At 49.6% G+C, this 14678-nt stretch overlaps 1 protein-coding gene across 1 annotated transcript; it reads right to left on the minus strand.

Moving 5' to 3' along the window:
- Positions 1-132: 132 nt before the first annotated feature.
- Positions 133-4403, minus strand: Edf1 (endothelial differentiation related factor 1). Its single transcript, XM_032903080.1, has 5 exons — positions 4214-4403; positions 1980-2031; positions 1500-1660; positions 1137-1230; positions 133-363 (listed from the first exon to the last, which is right to left on the minus strand). Exons 1-5 carry the CDS (start codon positions 4289-4291, stop codon positions 302-304), a joined length of 447 nt encoding a protein of 148 aa, XP_032758971.1. The 5' UTR covers positions 4292-4403; the 3' UTR covers positions 133-301.
- Positions 4404-14678: the final 10275 nt, after the last annotated feature.

Genomic DNA, 14678 nt, shown 5'->3' on the forward strand with positions numbered 1-14678 from the left:
AAAGTCTGAGTACATGGACTCCTCCCAGGCCTGAACTCCCTCCCTCTGCAGCCAGCTGTCCATTGGACAGAAGGCACAGGTTTGCACCCCTGCTGAGGGTCAGAAGGCAGGGAGGAAAAATCCAGGAGGCTATCACTTTCCAAGGTTTTGCTTTGTTTGACAGCAGTTATGGGTTGAGGGGGCACACAGGCCTGACCCCATGTTCCGTTTGACCATGTGAGGAGACCCACGGCAGTGCTGGTGGTCCTGGGGGACCAGCCAGAAGAGCTCAGCCGGAACCACTGGCTTCGAGGCTTTGTGTTCATTTCGCCTTCGGCCCCTTCTCGATAGGCTTCCCGATGTCCTTCCCCCGGAGCTTGAGGCCTGAAACGAGCCAGCAAGATGCTGACCACTCTGCCACTTCCTGCGCCCACCCAACCTCCCCGGTCTACTCGAGCTTTCCGTCACTCCTGTCCACTCGCCTCACGGGGCCTCCACACACACAGAAGGCTGCTTTCACATCTGACATCAGTGTGGGCTAAGCCTATCAGAAAGGGTTGAGGGCCAGGCTGGGCGTGGTGCTTCACACCAGCAATCCTAGAGCTCAGCAGACTGAGGTAGGAAGACTGATATGAGTCTGAAGCCAGCCTGAGCTACAGTGAGTCTATATAGAAAATAAAACCTAAGCCAGACGTGGTGGCACACGCCTTTAATCCCAGCACATAGGACACAGAGGCAGGCAGATCTCCGTGAGCTCAAGACGAGCCTGTCTACATAGTTCCAAGACAGCCAGAAAAAAGTTAATAAATATAATAACAATAGTAAATCTAAAAAGACGAGAAGACAAACATCTTGCCCCAGAAGGACTGGAATACTGCATTAGACCTCCATGGAGGTGCATGTAGAAGCAAGCATGTGCCCCCAGGTATCCTGAGCAGTGTGCTGTGGCAGGACACTAGCTACAGAACCCAAGACACCATGTCCTTAGGCTTCTGGAGTCCCGCCAATCCTCAACCCCTCAGGAGGGACTCAGGTGGTATGGCCTGTAGGGGACGAGGGCCGCCTCGAGGGGACGAGGGCCTGCCAGCTCAGCCCTCACCACCCCTTATGGAAGGAAGGGCACTGCCTTGCCCAAAGCTGCTGGGGAAGACACTCACCGATGGCTCTCTCAATTTTGCCCAAAACCTGGTTATTCGGAATGGCCCGTCCACTTTCATAGTCTGCGATGACTTGCGGCTTTTCATTGATTTTCTGAAGAAAAGATGCACCTTAGCCATACCAACTCAGTGAGATGTGCTGCAGAAGCCAGGGGAGGTGCCCTCAGGCAGCCACCTTTGGGGTCTCCGGTAGCCCCATACAGACAGGTCTTGTGCAAGAGCGAGCTTCTCTGACCTGGCTTTCCCAGAGGATTTGGGGAGTGTTAGGGTAAGGTCCCAAAGCCACCATGCAGTGAGCCCACCTTCCCTATGCTGTCTAGGCACCTGTCACTTGTGCCCGCACCAGAGCTGCCGAAGCCTCACCGTGGCCAGGTCCTTCTGCGTCAGGCCTTTGCTCTGCCGGCCCCGCTGGATCACTTTGCCCACCTCCAGGGTCACCCTGTCGTGGTGCAGCTCCTCTGTCTCCCGGTCTAGCTTGGCTGTGTTTTTAGTGATGGAATGCTGCTTGTTCTGGCCAGCAGCCCCTGCAGGCAACGTGAGCGGAACAGAGTGGGGTTTGCAGTCAGCACAGGGGAAAGATTTCAAATGGACACCAGGCTGACAGGCCAGGCCCAGCATCTTCCTAGGCCTGAATCTGAACCTTCCCACAGTGGCAGGAAGAAGGTGGGAAGGAACAATCCCACTGATTTCATGCCACCCAGAGCTGTGCCGACAAGTCAAGAATATTTCCTGGCTGCCCAGTCTCTGCTCCAGACAGTTCCCCGGGATACCACCACACCATACCATCAGGCAAGCAATTCCACAGCACACCCTTGCTTTGCAAGTGGAAACTTGAGTACCTACATTTTTTGGATGTCTCCACATCTTCTCCTCGTCGCTGAGCTGCTAAGATGGCCTAGAAAGCCAGAAAGCAGTTTTCAATCAAAAAGAGCTTTGGGGGAGCACGGAGTACAATCTAAGCAGCTGTTTACCAAGCACGTGGTGCTAACTAATCTACAAGACTGCTACACAGTGCTAGGTGGAACCACCCAAACTCGGTACCAGAATGTCCTCTGCCTGGCTCAAGTTTTACTTCTCGTGTTTTTGGTTGGCTCAGGTCAACTTTAGTTCAGACACATACCTAGAAATTTCCAGGTAATAAACAATTCGTAATTTTAAAATTTTTGTATTTTTTGACAAGTGTGATTCGGTTTCCTATCATCCCACTGCCTCAGCCGAGACATAAACCATGCCTTTGTGCAGTCGTGTCCACGCAGTGTGTGTGTGCTACCTGCCTCTTATTCATCCGTCTGACAGCCTTTTTGGTTGATAACTACCAAGGCACCAAAACAGACTTCATGTTCAAGGAATCATGATGGAGGAGCCTGATGCTACCTAACAGCTCAGTGCTTCACATCACTTCAGAGTATCATCGAGATAATGTATCACTTCACACCATCCCTAAAAGAAGGGTGCATATAGGACCCCAAGAAACCACACTGGCACGACTCCTGTTACAGCTGTTCTTTTCAACCATTACTTGTGACTTTTTTTAATGTATTTATTTTTATTTTACACATGAGTGTTTGCCTGCATAGATATCTATGTATCCCGTGCATACAGCGTCCATACAGCGTCCAGAAGAGGGTGTTGGATTCCTCCAGGCCTGGAGTTCCTGGTAGGCATGAACCGCCATGTCGATGCTGGCACATGACCTTGAATCTGCAAGAGCAGCAAGTGCTCTTCTCCACGGAGCCATCTCTTCACCCTTGTTACTATTTCTTATTGTGCCTAATTTATAAACTTCTTCATGGGTAGATATGAGTGGGAAAACACATACTACATAGAGCACCCAGCACGACTCACAGTTTCAGGCATCCACTGAGCAGCCTCAGGATGTGTCTGAGAAATAGGGGTACACTGTACACAGATATCTAGATAGCGTGCATTGAACTACGGATAAAAGAACCAACTCACTTCTACACGAGACAGGCGTGAGCTGGGTGGTGACCCAGGACCCTTAGAAGGCTCAGATTCAAGCCTTCTTAGTACTAGATACACAGGACCCAGGATTCAATATCAGCACCACACACACACACACACACACATACACACACACACAAAACACACACTACAAGCTATCAGGTTCTTTATTGGAAATCGAGCTCTTCCAATAAAGTTCTCTTCCAAACTCTGCTACAAAACAGAAAGGAGTGGAATACTAGCCTGGCTTCCTCTGCCATTATGGTTCCAAATGAGAGAAACACACCCCACAGAACCCTGTAGTCTCCCTGGAAGCAAGACCACTAATGGTGATGCCCAGGCCACAGTCACTGACTATTAACATACTGCTTCAGAAAAGTGGCTTGTGAGCCAGTCTCTACGTATTATGTTCAGACTTTCTACAAACATAAGGATGATTCCAAATGATCCTGAAAAGAAGAGGATTGTGGATTTGGCTTTGACCATGCAGCAAAACCCAGATCTGGTCAGTCCTACTTATTAGCACATCACAGCTTCCAGGGAGACGAAGCAGAGTGCACCCATGGAGAGGATACCAGGCCATGGAAGACCACCAATGCATCAGACAGCACTCTTCATAGGCTGACATCGCCTGGGTGGGCATCATGGGCAGGAAGCCACCGGTGATACCAGCACAGGATACCAGGTAAGGACTTACGAGGTAAGGACAAAATCTTCAGCAGAACTGCCCCTACCCCGGTTCCCAAGTTTCCTGCGCCAGATGCCCATGCTCCCCACCCCACATATAGTGATCAGCCAGGTTCTCTGACCTACACTTGCACCTGTTCTCAACCCTGTTTCCATCTCCACCCAGGTCCCCACCCAGGCCTGTCCCAGTCCAGAGCCCAGGCCACATTCCCATCCCCCTGCCCTGACCTTTGCCCCAACTTCCCCAGGTCAGCTGCCCTCTACCTGTCTTTTCCCGTCCTCGGTCCCCACCTGTTGTCCCCCAAGGTTCCCACCCTCATCCGATCCGTTCGGGTCCCCACCCACTGCCGGATTCCCCGACTCGGCCCAGCGACCGCAGCGCGCCGTGCGGCCCTGCAGCTTCCCGCCGCCCCCCGCTGTCTGGGCACCTGCTTAGACTTGGCCTGTGCGGCCGTGGGGCCCTTCTTGCGCAGCACCGTCACGGTGTCCCAGTCACTCTCGGCCATGGCGCGGCGGGGGCGGCGGTCTGTCCGGCGGCTCTGGCAGCTGCTCGAGACCCGGCGCGGCGACGCGAGGTCCCTTCGTCGCCTCCCCGCTTCCGGCGCTTGAGCCGCGGTCCCGCCCCTGGTTCCCATTGGCCGGTGGTTCCGGGAGCCGGCACTTCCCGAGCCCTGCAGCCAATCCGCGCCCGGCTAGTCTAGAGACCCACGGGGGCTGCCCGCGGGCGGCGCGTGGAGGGCGACGCCTGATCGTCGCCACGGATCTCGTCTTCTGTCGGTGTGGCTGCGCCGGGCGGGGCTCCAGGGCTGGGAGGAGTGTGGAGACCGAAGGGAGCGGAGAGTGAGGGATCCTAAAGGAGAGAAGAGCGGAGGGGACCTGGAGAGCAGACGGGAGGACATAAGAAGAGAGTGGAGGACCCGGAGGAAAAGGACAGGAGAGAGCAGAACCGTAGTAAATAAGAGTGGGAACCCGGAAGAGAGCTGGCGTGGAGAGGGAGCACGGGAATCTGTGAGGAGAGTAGGGGTCAGAGAGAGGGGCGCTGGAGACATACACACACGCCATGCTGGCTCAGGTGCTGTACAGGTGGAGAGAAGGTAGTACAGATCCTACTGATCGCAGTCGGTATCCACCACCTTACTTCTGGAGAATCTGAGCCGGCGTCCCCCACACCAGTGGGTACACACCTGTCTCCCAGGGCACGCCTTAGGGGACCCCAAGTTAGAATTCTCCCAGGTTCTGTTGTGCTGTAGCTTTGCATTATAACAGCAGTTTGAAGTTCTGTTCTTTTGGAGGTGTGCTCAAGGAGAGAAACAGCAGTTGGCAAATATTGTGGGGCCAGAAACATGTGAACTATACATGGCTTCTTTGGAATACATAGAAACAAAATTACTTTAAAAATAAACAGCTTTGGGCTGGAGAGATGGCTTAGTGGTTAAGAGCACTGACTGCTCGCTCTTCCGGAGGTCCTGAGTTCAAATTCCAGCTGACAACCATCTGTAATGAGATTCAATGCCCGCTTCTGGTGTGTCTGAAGACAGTTACAGTGTATTTACATATAATAAAGAAATCTTTAAAAATCAACAACTCAGAGGTCAGCTTAGTCTACCGAACAAGTTCCAGGACAGCCAGGGCTACACAGAGAAACCATGTCCCAAAAGTAAACACAAACACCCCATAAAAAAAAAAATGAAAATAAACAACTCAAAAAAAAAAAAAAAAAGGCCTGGAGAGATGGCTCAACGATTAAGAGCACTGACTGCTCTTCTAAAGGTCCTGAGTTCAATTCCCAGCAACTACATGGTGGCTCACAACCATCTGTGTTAGGAATTCTATGCCTTCTTCTGCTGTGTCTGAAGACAGCTACAGTGTGCTCATATACACTAATTAATTAATAACTTACTTTTGCAACACCTGTATTTGCCAGGTGGAGATATGAGGATCAGAACTTCAAGTTTATCTTTAGCTACAAAGCAAGTCTGAGGCCATCTAGGGCCACATGAAACCCTTCTTGGGGAGGAAAACAAAATAATTATAGAAGGGCATAAGTGGTTGATTTGCTGCTCTCACAGAGGACCTGAGACCAACAGGTTGTAACTCCAGCTCCAGGGCGACTGACGCCCTCCTCTGGTCTCTGAGTCACTAGGCACATAGTTGGTGTACAGACACAAAATGTCCATACACATAAAACACACACACACACACACACACACACACGCGCGCGCGCGCGGGGCAGTGATGCACACACACACACACACACACACATACACAGGCGCGGGGCAGTGGTGCTTTTGTTTCTTTGTTTTTTTTTTTTTAAGACCTGGAAGTCACTCTGTGGACTGGCTAGTCTGGAACTCATAAAGATCTGACACGGTATACATGGTATGCATAGACTGACATGCAGACAAAACATCCATAAAGAGAACATGAGAGGTTTAAAATGTGTGGGTTTTTTTTTTTTTTTGATACAGGGTCTCACTATGCAACTTTTGCTGGCATGAATTTGATATGTAGTCCAGGCTGGCCTAAAAAAAAAATCACAGAGGGTGAATCATCACCACTCCTAGCTAAATAATTTTTTAAATAAATTTAACTATAAGCTACAGAAATACGTTTTTTTCCTACTGATGTGCATTTGTTTTCAATTTGAGGGGGATGGTATTATAGAAGTCAGAGGACAACTTTTAGATTTTATGTTTATCTGTAGGGATGTTATGCCTGCATATGTGTGTACCTCACGTGTGCCTGTGCAGACCAGAAGGAGGCATCGGATCACCCGGAGGCTGATCACGGTGGCGCATGCCTTCATGCCCTGCACTTAGAAGACAGAGGCAGGTGATCTCTAGGAGTGCCAGATCAGTCAGATTCACAGCGAGATCCTATCTCCAAAAAAAGTGGTGATAGTATAAAACTTTATATAAATTATATGCATATAAATATATTCTATACCTAATGTGTGCATATAAATCATATATGTGTATAATTTATATGTATATAAATGATAACTATGTCTATATATTTTATAAATATAACATTTATGAAACCATATGAACTGTGTGCCTCTCTCAGTTTTGCCTGCTGTCTTTAGCTTCGTTCTCTTGACTGCCTTCTCACTAGTTTGGCAGAATTCCTCCCTAAGAGGATGATGCAGGCATTTCCCAAGGGTTCACCCAAGTTTCTCCATCTTGAGAAAACTCAAAACATCTCACTGATGAGCTCACTGGTAACACACACTACAGGGTTGGTCCCTGAGACAAGAATTCTAATAAATACAATTCTGTCCATGAATGGTAAAAGATCTTTTGGCTGCTCTGTGGTTTGAGGACAGGGTCTCATTATGTAGCTCAGTCTGGCCTGGAACTCAGGTCCTCCTCTCTCAGCCTCCAGAGCGGTAGGAACCCAGGTGAGCAGCTGGCTGGTGGGAGTGTCCTTTTCTTTTAAATGTATTTATTTTGTGGGTGCATTCATGTGTGGGTGGGCGGCTTCGCAGGAGTAGTGAGACATGCTTCAGAGGACAACTTTTGAGAGTCAGTTCTCTTCTGCCATGTGGGTCCTTAGAGATAGACCTCAGGTCATCGGGCTGGGCGTCGAGTACCTTAGCTCTCAGAACTGCCTCACCAGCCTGAGAGGTTTCATTCTACTCAGGTGGGGGTCGGGGGAGGAATCAATTCTTTTTAAATTTTGCACCTTGGATGATTGGTTGGGAAAGACTTCCCGTGAGTCCTGCATCTTTTGAAAAGGTCTCTGCAAGTGTGACACCACTGTCCCAATACTCCCATCATCCCACTGGGGACAGAGCTTGATCTTAGGGATGATAAAGACACAACTGAGATGCTGAAGGAGAAGAAACAGACTGCCATCATCTACCTGCAGGGGCTAGCCATGGTAAATAAGAGACCTATGCTGTCAAATACCCGGAGTGTTCATCAGTCACACGACGACGAGGCCTCAAAGCCAGTGTTGGATGAAGCTATCCTAGCGGTTATCTGACTGCAAATGCCTGTTGCTGTAAATGGTTGACCCTCTCTTTCTTTTTTTTTTTTTTTTTTCTTTTTTCTTTTTTTTGGAGCTCGGGACCGAACCCAGGATCTTGCGCTTGCTAGGCAAGTGCTCTACCACTGCGCTAAATCCCCAACCCCATGGTTGAGCCTCTCATTCTTGGTCCTGTCCCTGGACCTTTGTACCCTTTGTTCAAAAGCACCGGAACCTCTGCACGTGATGCCGAGGTTTTGTTACAGATATTTTTTATAGAGCCACTTTGAACTAATGAACCAGTCAATAATTTTAAGGTTCTGTTTTAAATGTAAGGATTCCAACTTACAGTCTATTAAAATTCAGCTGTAAAATGAAAACAAATAAACAAAAACAAAACAACGAAGAAAAAGACTCAACTCTGCCGACCTCTTCTTCACTTCCAGGTAACTCGAGAATCCAAGCAGCGTGAGGCATCCTTAGAAAATATCCCTGACTGTAAACCACCTTAACCAATCCCTATTAGTTGTGGACCATATATACAACGGTTACTCCAAATGGCTTCACCCCATGAAGTGAAACGAGAAAGGAGCTCGGGTCAGTTGATCCTGTAGGTTTTCTTGTGTCCTCCACCTCAATGACTCCTTCTAACTGGAGGGATCAAGTGTGAGGAGGACGAGGGAAAGAAAACTGGATGACAGAGCTGCAGTCAGTAGAAGGAGCCTCTCTGGGACAAGATAAAAGCCCAGGGCAGTGGAGACTCCCCGAAATCTATGAGGGTGAGCCTAGCAAAGACCCCTAGCAATAGGGGGTATGGATCTGAAATGGCCATCTTTTCTAATGGCAAGACTTCAGATGAAGGGATGGGATCACCGACCCAGCCACAAAACCTTCCACTCGCAAGTTTTCCTGCACGCCAAGGTGTGCACTCCTAATAGTGCCACTCCCTATGGGCCGAGCCTTCAAACATATGAGTCTATGGGGGCCATACCTATTCAAACCATACCAAACGGACAAAACCAACCCACCAAAACAAAACAAAACAAAACACCCAAAACCTGAAAAGAGAAACCAGACTAAACTGTTATTTCAAAAATCGGTTAAGGGCCAGGCAGTGATGGCATAAGCCTTTAATCCCAGCATCCAAGAAGTAGAAAGAGGTGGATCTCTTGTGAGTTTGAAACCAGCCTGGTCTACAGAATGAGTTTCAGGACCAGCAAAGCTACGAAAAGAAACCCCCTTGGAAAAACCTAAACAAAACAAAATACCGGTCTGTTTGGTTTAAATTCCACTCTTATCTTGCTTCTTGTATAGCTGACGCTCCTGGGCGAGCTTGCCTCCTCCTGAGTTCTGGGCTACATGGCATGCACTGCCGTGCCTGGCAGGATGAATGTTTAACCCACCATAAAGTTTATGAAGGTGCAGATGAAGTTCCAGGACGGTGGTGGAGCTGGCCGGGTGCTACTGTGCTTCTCCACTACACACTGAACCGCTGCCAGCTGCAGGACGTGCTGTGAGAAGGAGAGGCAGGCTCACCTGAAGGAATGGCCACAGTGAGGGTTGTGCTAGCTCAAAGAGTTTGTCAGGGTGGCCTAACATCTGAGGAAGCAGAAGACTGTTCAAGTTTCAGGGCCAGAGCCAGAGGCTTCATTTTGACCTGTTGTTTGTCCCAAGGGCATAAGGACTGAGTGGATGTTAGTGCTCTGTGAACTTTTTCTGGGAGACATATAGAGGTGCCTACTCTCCCCAAATAAGGCACCAACAATGGCTGGAAGTACAATGCTACTAAAGTCCAGCTTGGCAAACCAATGAGTTTATTGGGTATTTACAAAGCACGGGTGAGTGGTTACTTAGAGGAACAAATCCCAAAGCATCTGTAAGAGTCTCACCCCCGCACAGATGTGGACTTCCTTATGGCTGTATAAATGGAGTCTCCCTTTCAGTGAGCCTTCCGCGTTGTATACTCTAGCACTTCCTGAGAACAAAGACTATGACTATCTGGGACAGAACTGCACACATCTGGCAGGGGGTGAAGGAAGGAGGGGCTGAGATCGGAGGCCCTTTCTTCTCTGAGGAGCACTGTGAATACTCACGGCTAATTCTGATGCTGGCGGTAAATGCTTGGAGGACAGCATCTCACAGTAATAGGAGTTCCTGTGGAGAATGTGGTATGGAGGGCAGGGACACCCAGCCACAGGCAGACAGGAGACCCTGGGACCTCTTACACGTTGAGATTACTGCTGTGCATCACGACACAGCAGCATTCCAGACTTGTGGCTGTCTGGCCTTGGGCAGGAGACTCCAGTTGCTAGGTCTGAGTGTGAGGAGAACTGGTGCAGATGTGTGGGTCACAGCGATGCCCTGTGGCATCCCAGTCACCTGATGCCAAGATCCTGCCCACAGCCCATTCAGTGCTCCCACGCCACTTCCCTCTCCAGCCAGCAGGTGGCATACTTGCTGTCTTCTAGGAAGCTAGGAAGATTGATGCTCTCATCTGACAGGTTGAAGGATGGAACCGGGCCCTGGACCACGTGGGCCACAGTCAGAAATGCTTCCATTACATCATGTACAGATCGTGAGAACTCAGGATCACCAGAAAAGACAGCAGCTTCAGCCTGAGGCTCTAAGGCCTGAAGAAGGGCCACGGCAAACACAGTGAGGGTGGTAGTGTTTGATGCAAAGGTTTGAGGCCAGGCTGGGCCTTTATCTCTGCCTGGAGTTGGTGGCATGTGTGCTGAAGAGGGTTGAGATGACACACTGAAGTAGGTTGGAACCTCACTTGCAGGGGTGGGTTGTGGTGATTGGACAGGACAAGTACGGGCCAGAACATGTGCGTGGAGGTCAGAGCACAACCTTGTGTGTCTTCCCTCACCTTACACCTTGAGACAGGGTCTCGTGTTTGACACTGCTAGCTGAGGCTGGGCTAGCTGGTTTGTAAGCGTCCAGTACTTCTCATCTCTACCTCCTATCTGCATGCTGGGACTACAGAGGTGAGCTATTACAGCTGGCATTGCATGGGTCCCAGGATCTGAACTCAGGTCCTCCCACATGTACAGCAAACACCTTACTCACTAAGCCATACTGGACTCATCATTTACCCTGCATTTCGATGCCCCCAAAGACTACTACCCCATTCCTGCTGTCAGGAGGCAGTCTACACTGGTCTAAAATACTCACTGTGAAGTGAAAATCACTGCCTCATGCACCCCTAGAATGACCCCAGGAACTATCCAGGAAGGTCCTCAAGTCTCTTGTATCCCCTGGGCACCTGCATTGATGCAGGTGACTTGTGGCTTAATACTAGCATGGGCCTTTCTGGAAAAGCTATAGTCGGCTGACTGCAGAGTGTGGAAACTGCCTTCTTTCAGAAGCAAGCACAAGGCTGGCCTTTAGATGCCCAAGGAAAAGGAACACAGGAGTAAACTCTTGAGGTGAGCAGACATGACACCTCTGGGACCACCATCAACACCAGAGAAACATACTCTTCAGGATACTGTGAGGGAAACAAGTCAGTCTTTCTTTCTCCTGGTCCCTTGCACAAACTGGGCTCTGTCCCAAGAGGCAGACTATCTGCCATGAGGTGAGGGATTCCCAAGGAGCAGCCCATCCTGGAGTTCTGAGTGAGTGATCAGAACCAGGTACCCATGCATGGGCCACACCCAAGAGGCAAGAACAGCAAAAGATAGCAGGGACTCACACTGCTTGGGCCACTGTTTGCTCTAAGAAGCCTTCAGGCAGAGTTGGGGCACTGGAGTGGACGGTCACCTAGTGTCCTAGACTCGGCTAAGTCAGGGCAGCTGGTGTCAAGTCCATGGTTCCCTCAGCTGTGACCCATAGCAGCAGCTTTCTCTTCAGTATCCTGGCACCTGGGTACAGCCACAGGCCTCCAGGTCCTGCTGTCAGTGGTTCTTGGCTGACCCCAGTTCTCAGGGAGTGAGCAGGTGCTGTGTCTGTCCTCCTGAGTCTGCCCAAGGGACACCCCAACCTCTGCCTGGCCCTCAGTGGCTGTCTTGCTGAGTAACTTTTGCTTTCTTTTTAGCAGGAAGAAACCCACATGGGGATCCCCTGAGTTGTCCAACAATCACAGTGACTCACCCATTTCCCAGCCAGTGAGTGAGGTGAGTCCCCAGGATGTCACCCAATTCTGTACTGGTGGGTGGAGCAGGGAGAGCACACTGCTCCCAACCCCCCATCTCTCGACCTGGTGTAATTCTGCAGACCAGTCCCCTCCCTTCCCCTCTTCCAAAGAGTATACATAAAGTCTCCAAGTAGAAGAGTCTAAAGTGACACTTTTGTGGCAGCAGGTACTGCACTGGTAGGCTATGGTTAAGGTTGCTATGGTAACGCCAGTGTCTGGTTCTGTTGCCTTTAAGGACTGTGGGAGACCGTGTTGCTGATGAAATCGTTGGTGGCTGTGGGAGAGGGGAGGTCTGGAAGATGGCGCACACCGGCACTTTGCCCTCAGGGAGCAGGTGCTCTGCTGCGAACGAGAGAGCTTACTTTCAGGCTAGGCTGCCAGCTCCTCAGGCCCCTCAGGAAATCCCTCCTCCCACTGGTAGAGAAGACTGTGCAGCTGTGGACGCACCGGTGTGAATAAGCCCCACCGCTGCTCGGAGGCAAAGGCTCCAGGAAGCCGTGACCCAGCAGCTGCCTGAGCTTTGGCAGAAGAGGACAACTTTGCTGTCGCACTGTGGAATTCCTGATTCAGTTAGGGGAATTCCAACTCCTTCCGCAGCAAGGCACAGTCAGTGCAGTTGGATCAGCAGCGCCTGCTGTAAGCAGCTTTTGTCCCCTGAACAGTTTTCATAGCTGCAGGATCTTGCTTGGACTCCCTCAGCTCCTGAATCCTTGCATTCTTCATTAAACTGCTACCGGAGTTATTAGGGTCAGAACCTGTTTTGGTGTCCCTAACAAGCCATACTCCGTCATTTGTTCTCAATAAGCCAATTAGAGGGGAAATTTACCAGTGTAAAGCAGAAAAGATCTAGTCAATGTGTCCACGTTAAAAAGAAAAATAAGGAGATTCAATGACACAGCCTGCACCACATCTACCTTCAGGGTCCTGGATGATGTCATTAACTTCAAGTACAGGCCAAAGGAATGCATCACTAAGTAGGCTGGGTCAAGGTGTGGTCCCGCCCATCACTGACCTATCATTGTCTCAGCAACACTAGCCTGCAAGATGGCCCCAAGTTACACATCTCTTCCCAGGAGACAAGTTTCTCCCTTGGTTGGCCCAAGGTTTCAGCCTTCTTTCTCCTGAGACTCCTGGAGAATAATTCAATTTCCTGGGGTACATTGTTTCAAGAGTCTGTTTGCCACAGAGAAGAACATAAGTATCTCTTAAAGTCAGGTGCAGAATGAATGCAGGCAAGACACAGTGGGTAGAGTGCAGAGGTGTTCATCCTTAGACACTAATTTAACAGCTACAAACATTGGGATGCTATCCTGAGTTGCATGCTGGGGTTGGACACACCTGATGCAGAAGATGATGAGGTCAAAATACTTTGTGTGTGTGTGTGTGTGTGTGTGTGTGTGTGTGTGTGTGGTGTTGTGAATACTGTGGCATGTGTGTAGTGTATGTGATGTCTAGAAATATGTCAGCAGTTTTACACACACACACACACACACACACACACACACGCACATGCTCACACACACTGCTTCTTTTTGCAGGGAGAGATGGCTCAGGAGTTAAGAGCTCTTGCAGAGATCTGAAGTTTGGTTCCCAGCTCACAAGAGCCTATAACTCTTGCTCTAAGAGATACAATGGCCTCTTTGTATGGAATCCCTGGACACTTTACTCACGTGCACAGACATACCTACTCATCAAAAAAAATATTTTTAAAAATAATTTTTAAAAGGACTGCAGGGATGAGACTAGACAATTGTCAGAAGTGTGCCAATCTACATGGTTAGGTAGACTTAAGTCTCCAAACATACGCTTTTCTGGAGGACATTTGCCTGTCCAAGTAGTTGAAGGTGCTAGTTTAAAAACCTTTTTATTAGCCAGGCAGTGGTAGCACATGCCTTTAACTATGCCTAGCACATGCCTAGAACTCTGGAGCCAGAGGCAGGTAGACCTCTGTGAGTTTGAGGCCAGCCTGGTCTATGAAGGGAATCCAGAATAGCCAGGGATACACAGAGAAACCCTGCTTCAAAATACCAAACCAAAAAAACCTCTTTCTATTGGTTGTTTGTGCATTTCATTTACATCATGCACCCCAATCCCACTAATCTCCCCCTCCCTTTGTACCTGCCTTTCATCGTTGCAACCTCTCCCACAACAGAGGGGAAAAAAATCTCATCGCGGAAGCTGTAGTATGTCATGTCACAGTGTGTCCCATATATACCCTTTTGTCCACACTTCTTTGCTTGCAAACATTCATAGCAATGTTAATTCTTTAAAGATTTTTTTTTTTCGGAGCTGAGGACCGAACCCGGGGCCTTGCACTTGCTAGGCAAGCACTCTACCACTGAGTTAAAATCCCCAACCCCAACTGTTTAAGTTTTTTTTTTCTGTTTAAGTTTTAAAATTACATTTATTTGTCTATTTGTGTGTGTTATTAAACAATGTATAAGTCACTGCTCTCCTTCCACTGTGTGGACCCAGAGATCGAACTCGAGTTACATTTGTTGGCAAAAAATACTCACTGACGTCCACGAGCACCAAGTAACAGAGCGACCGCAACTGTCCCAGGAGGGCCTGTACAAATCAGGAGTGGCTCAAGCTAGGTAGGCTAGAAAGCCGGCGCCACGTTGACCAATCACCGCTCTCTGCGGTTCTCTGCTCACTTCTGATAGGTTCCTGCTTCAGTCTGTCAGCCGGCAAGAGTCAAGGCGGCCTATTTGACAAATCGACGCCCGCTGCCGCTCCCTGTGAGCTCCTGGTAGGCTCCGGCGTCTGTCCGTCAGATGGGGCGG

Source organism: Rattus rattus, chromosome 5 (assembly GCF_011064425.1).
Source record: "Rattus rattus isolate New Zealand chromosome 5, Rrattus_CSIRO_v1, whole genome shotgun sequence".
Taxonomy (NCBI): domain Eukaryota; kingdom Metazoa; phylum Chordata; class Mammalia; order Rodentia; family Muridae; genus Rattus; species Rattus rattus.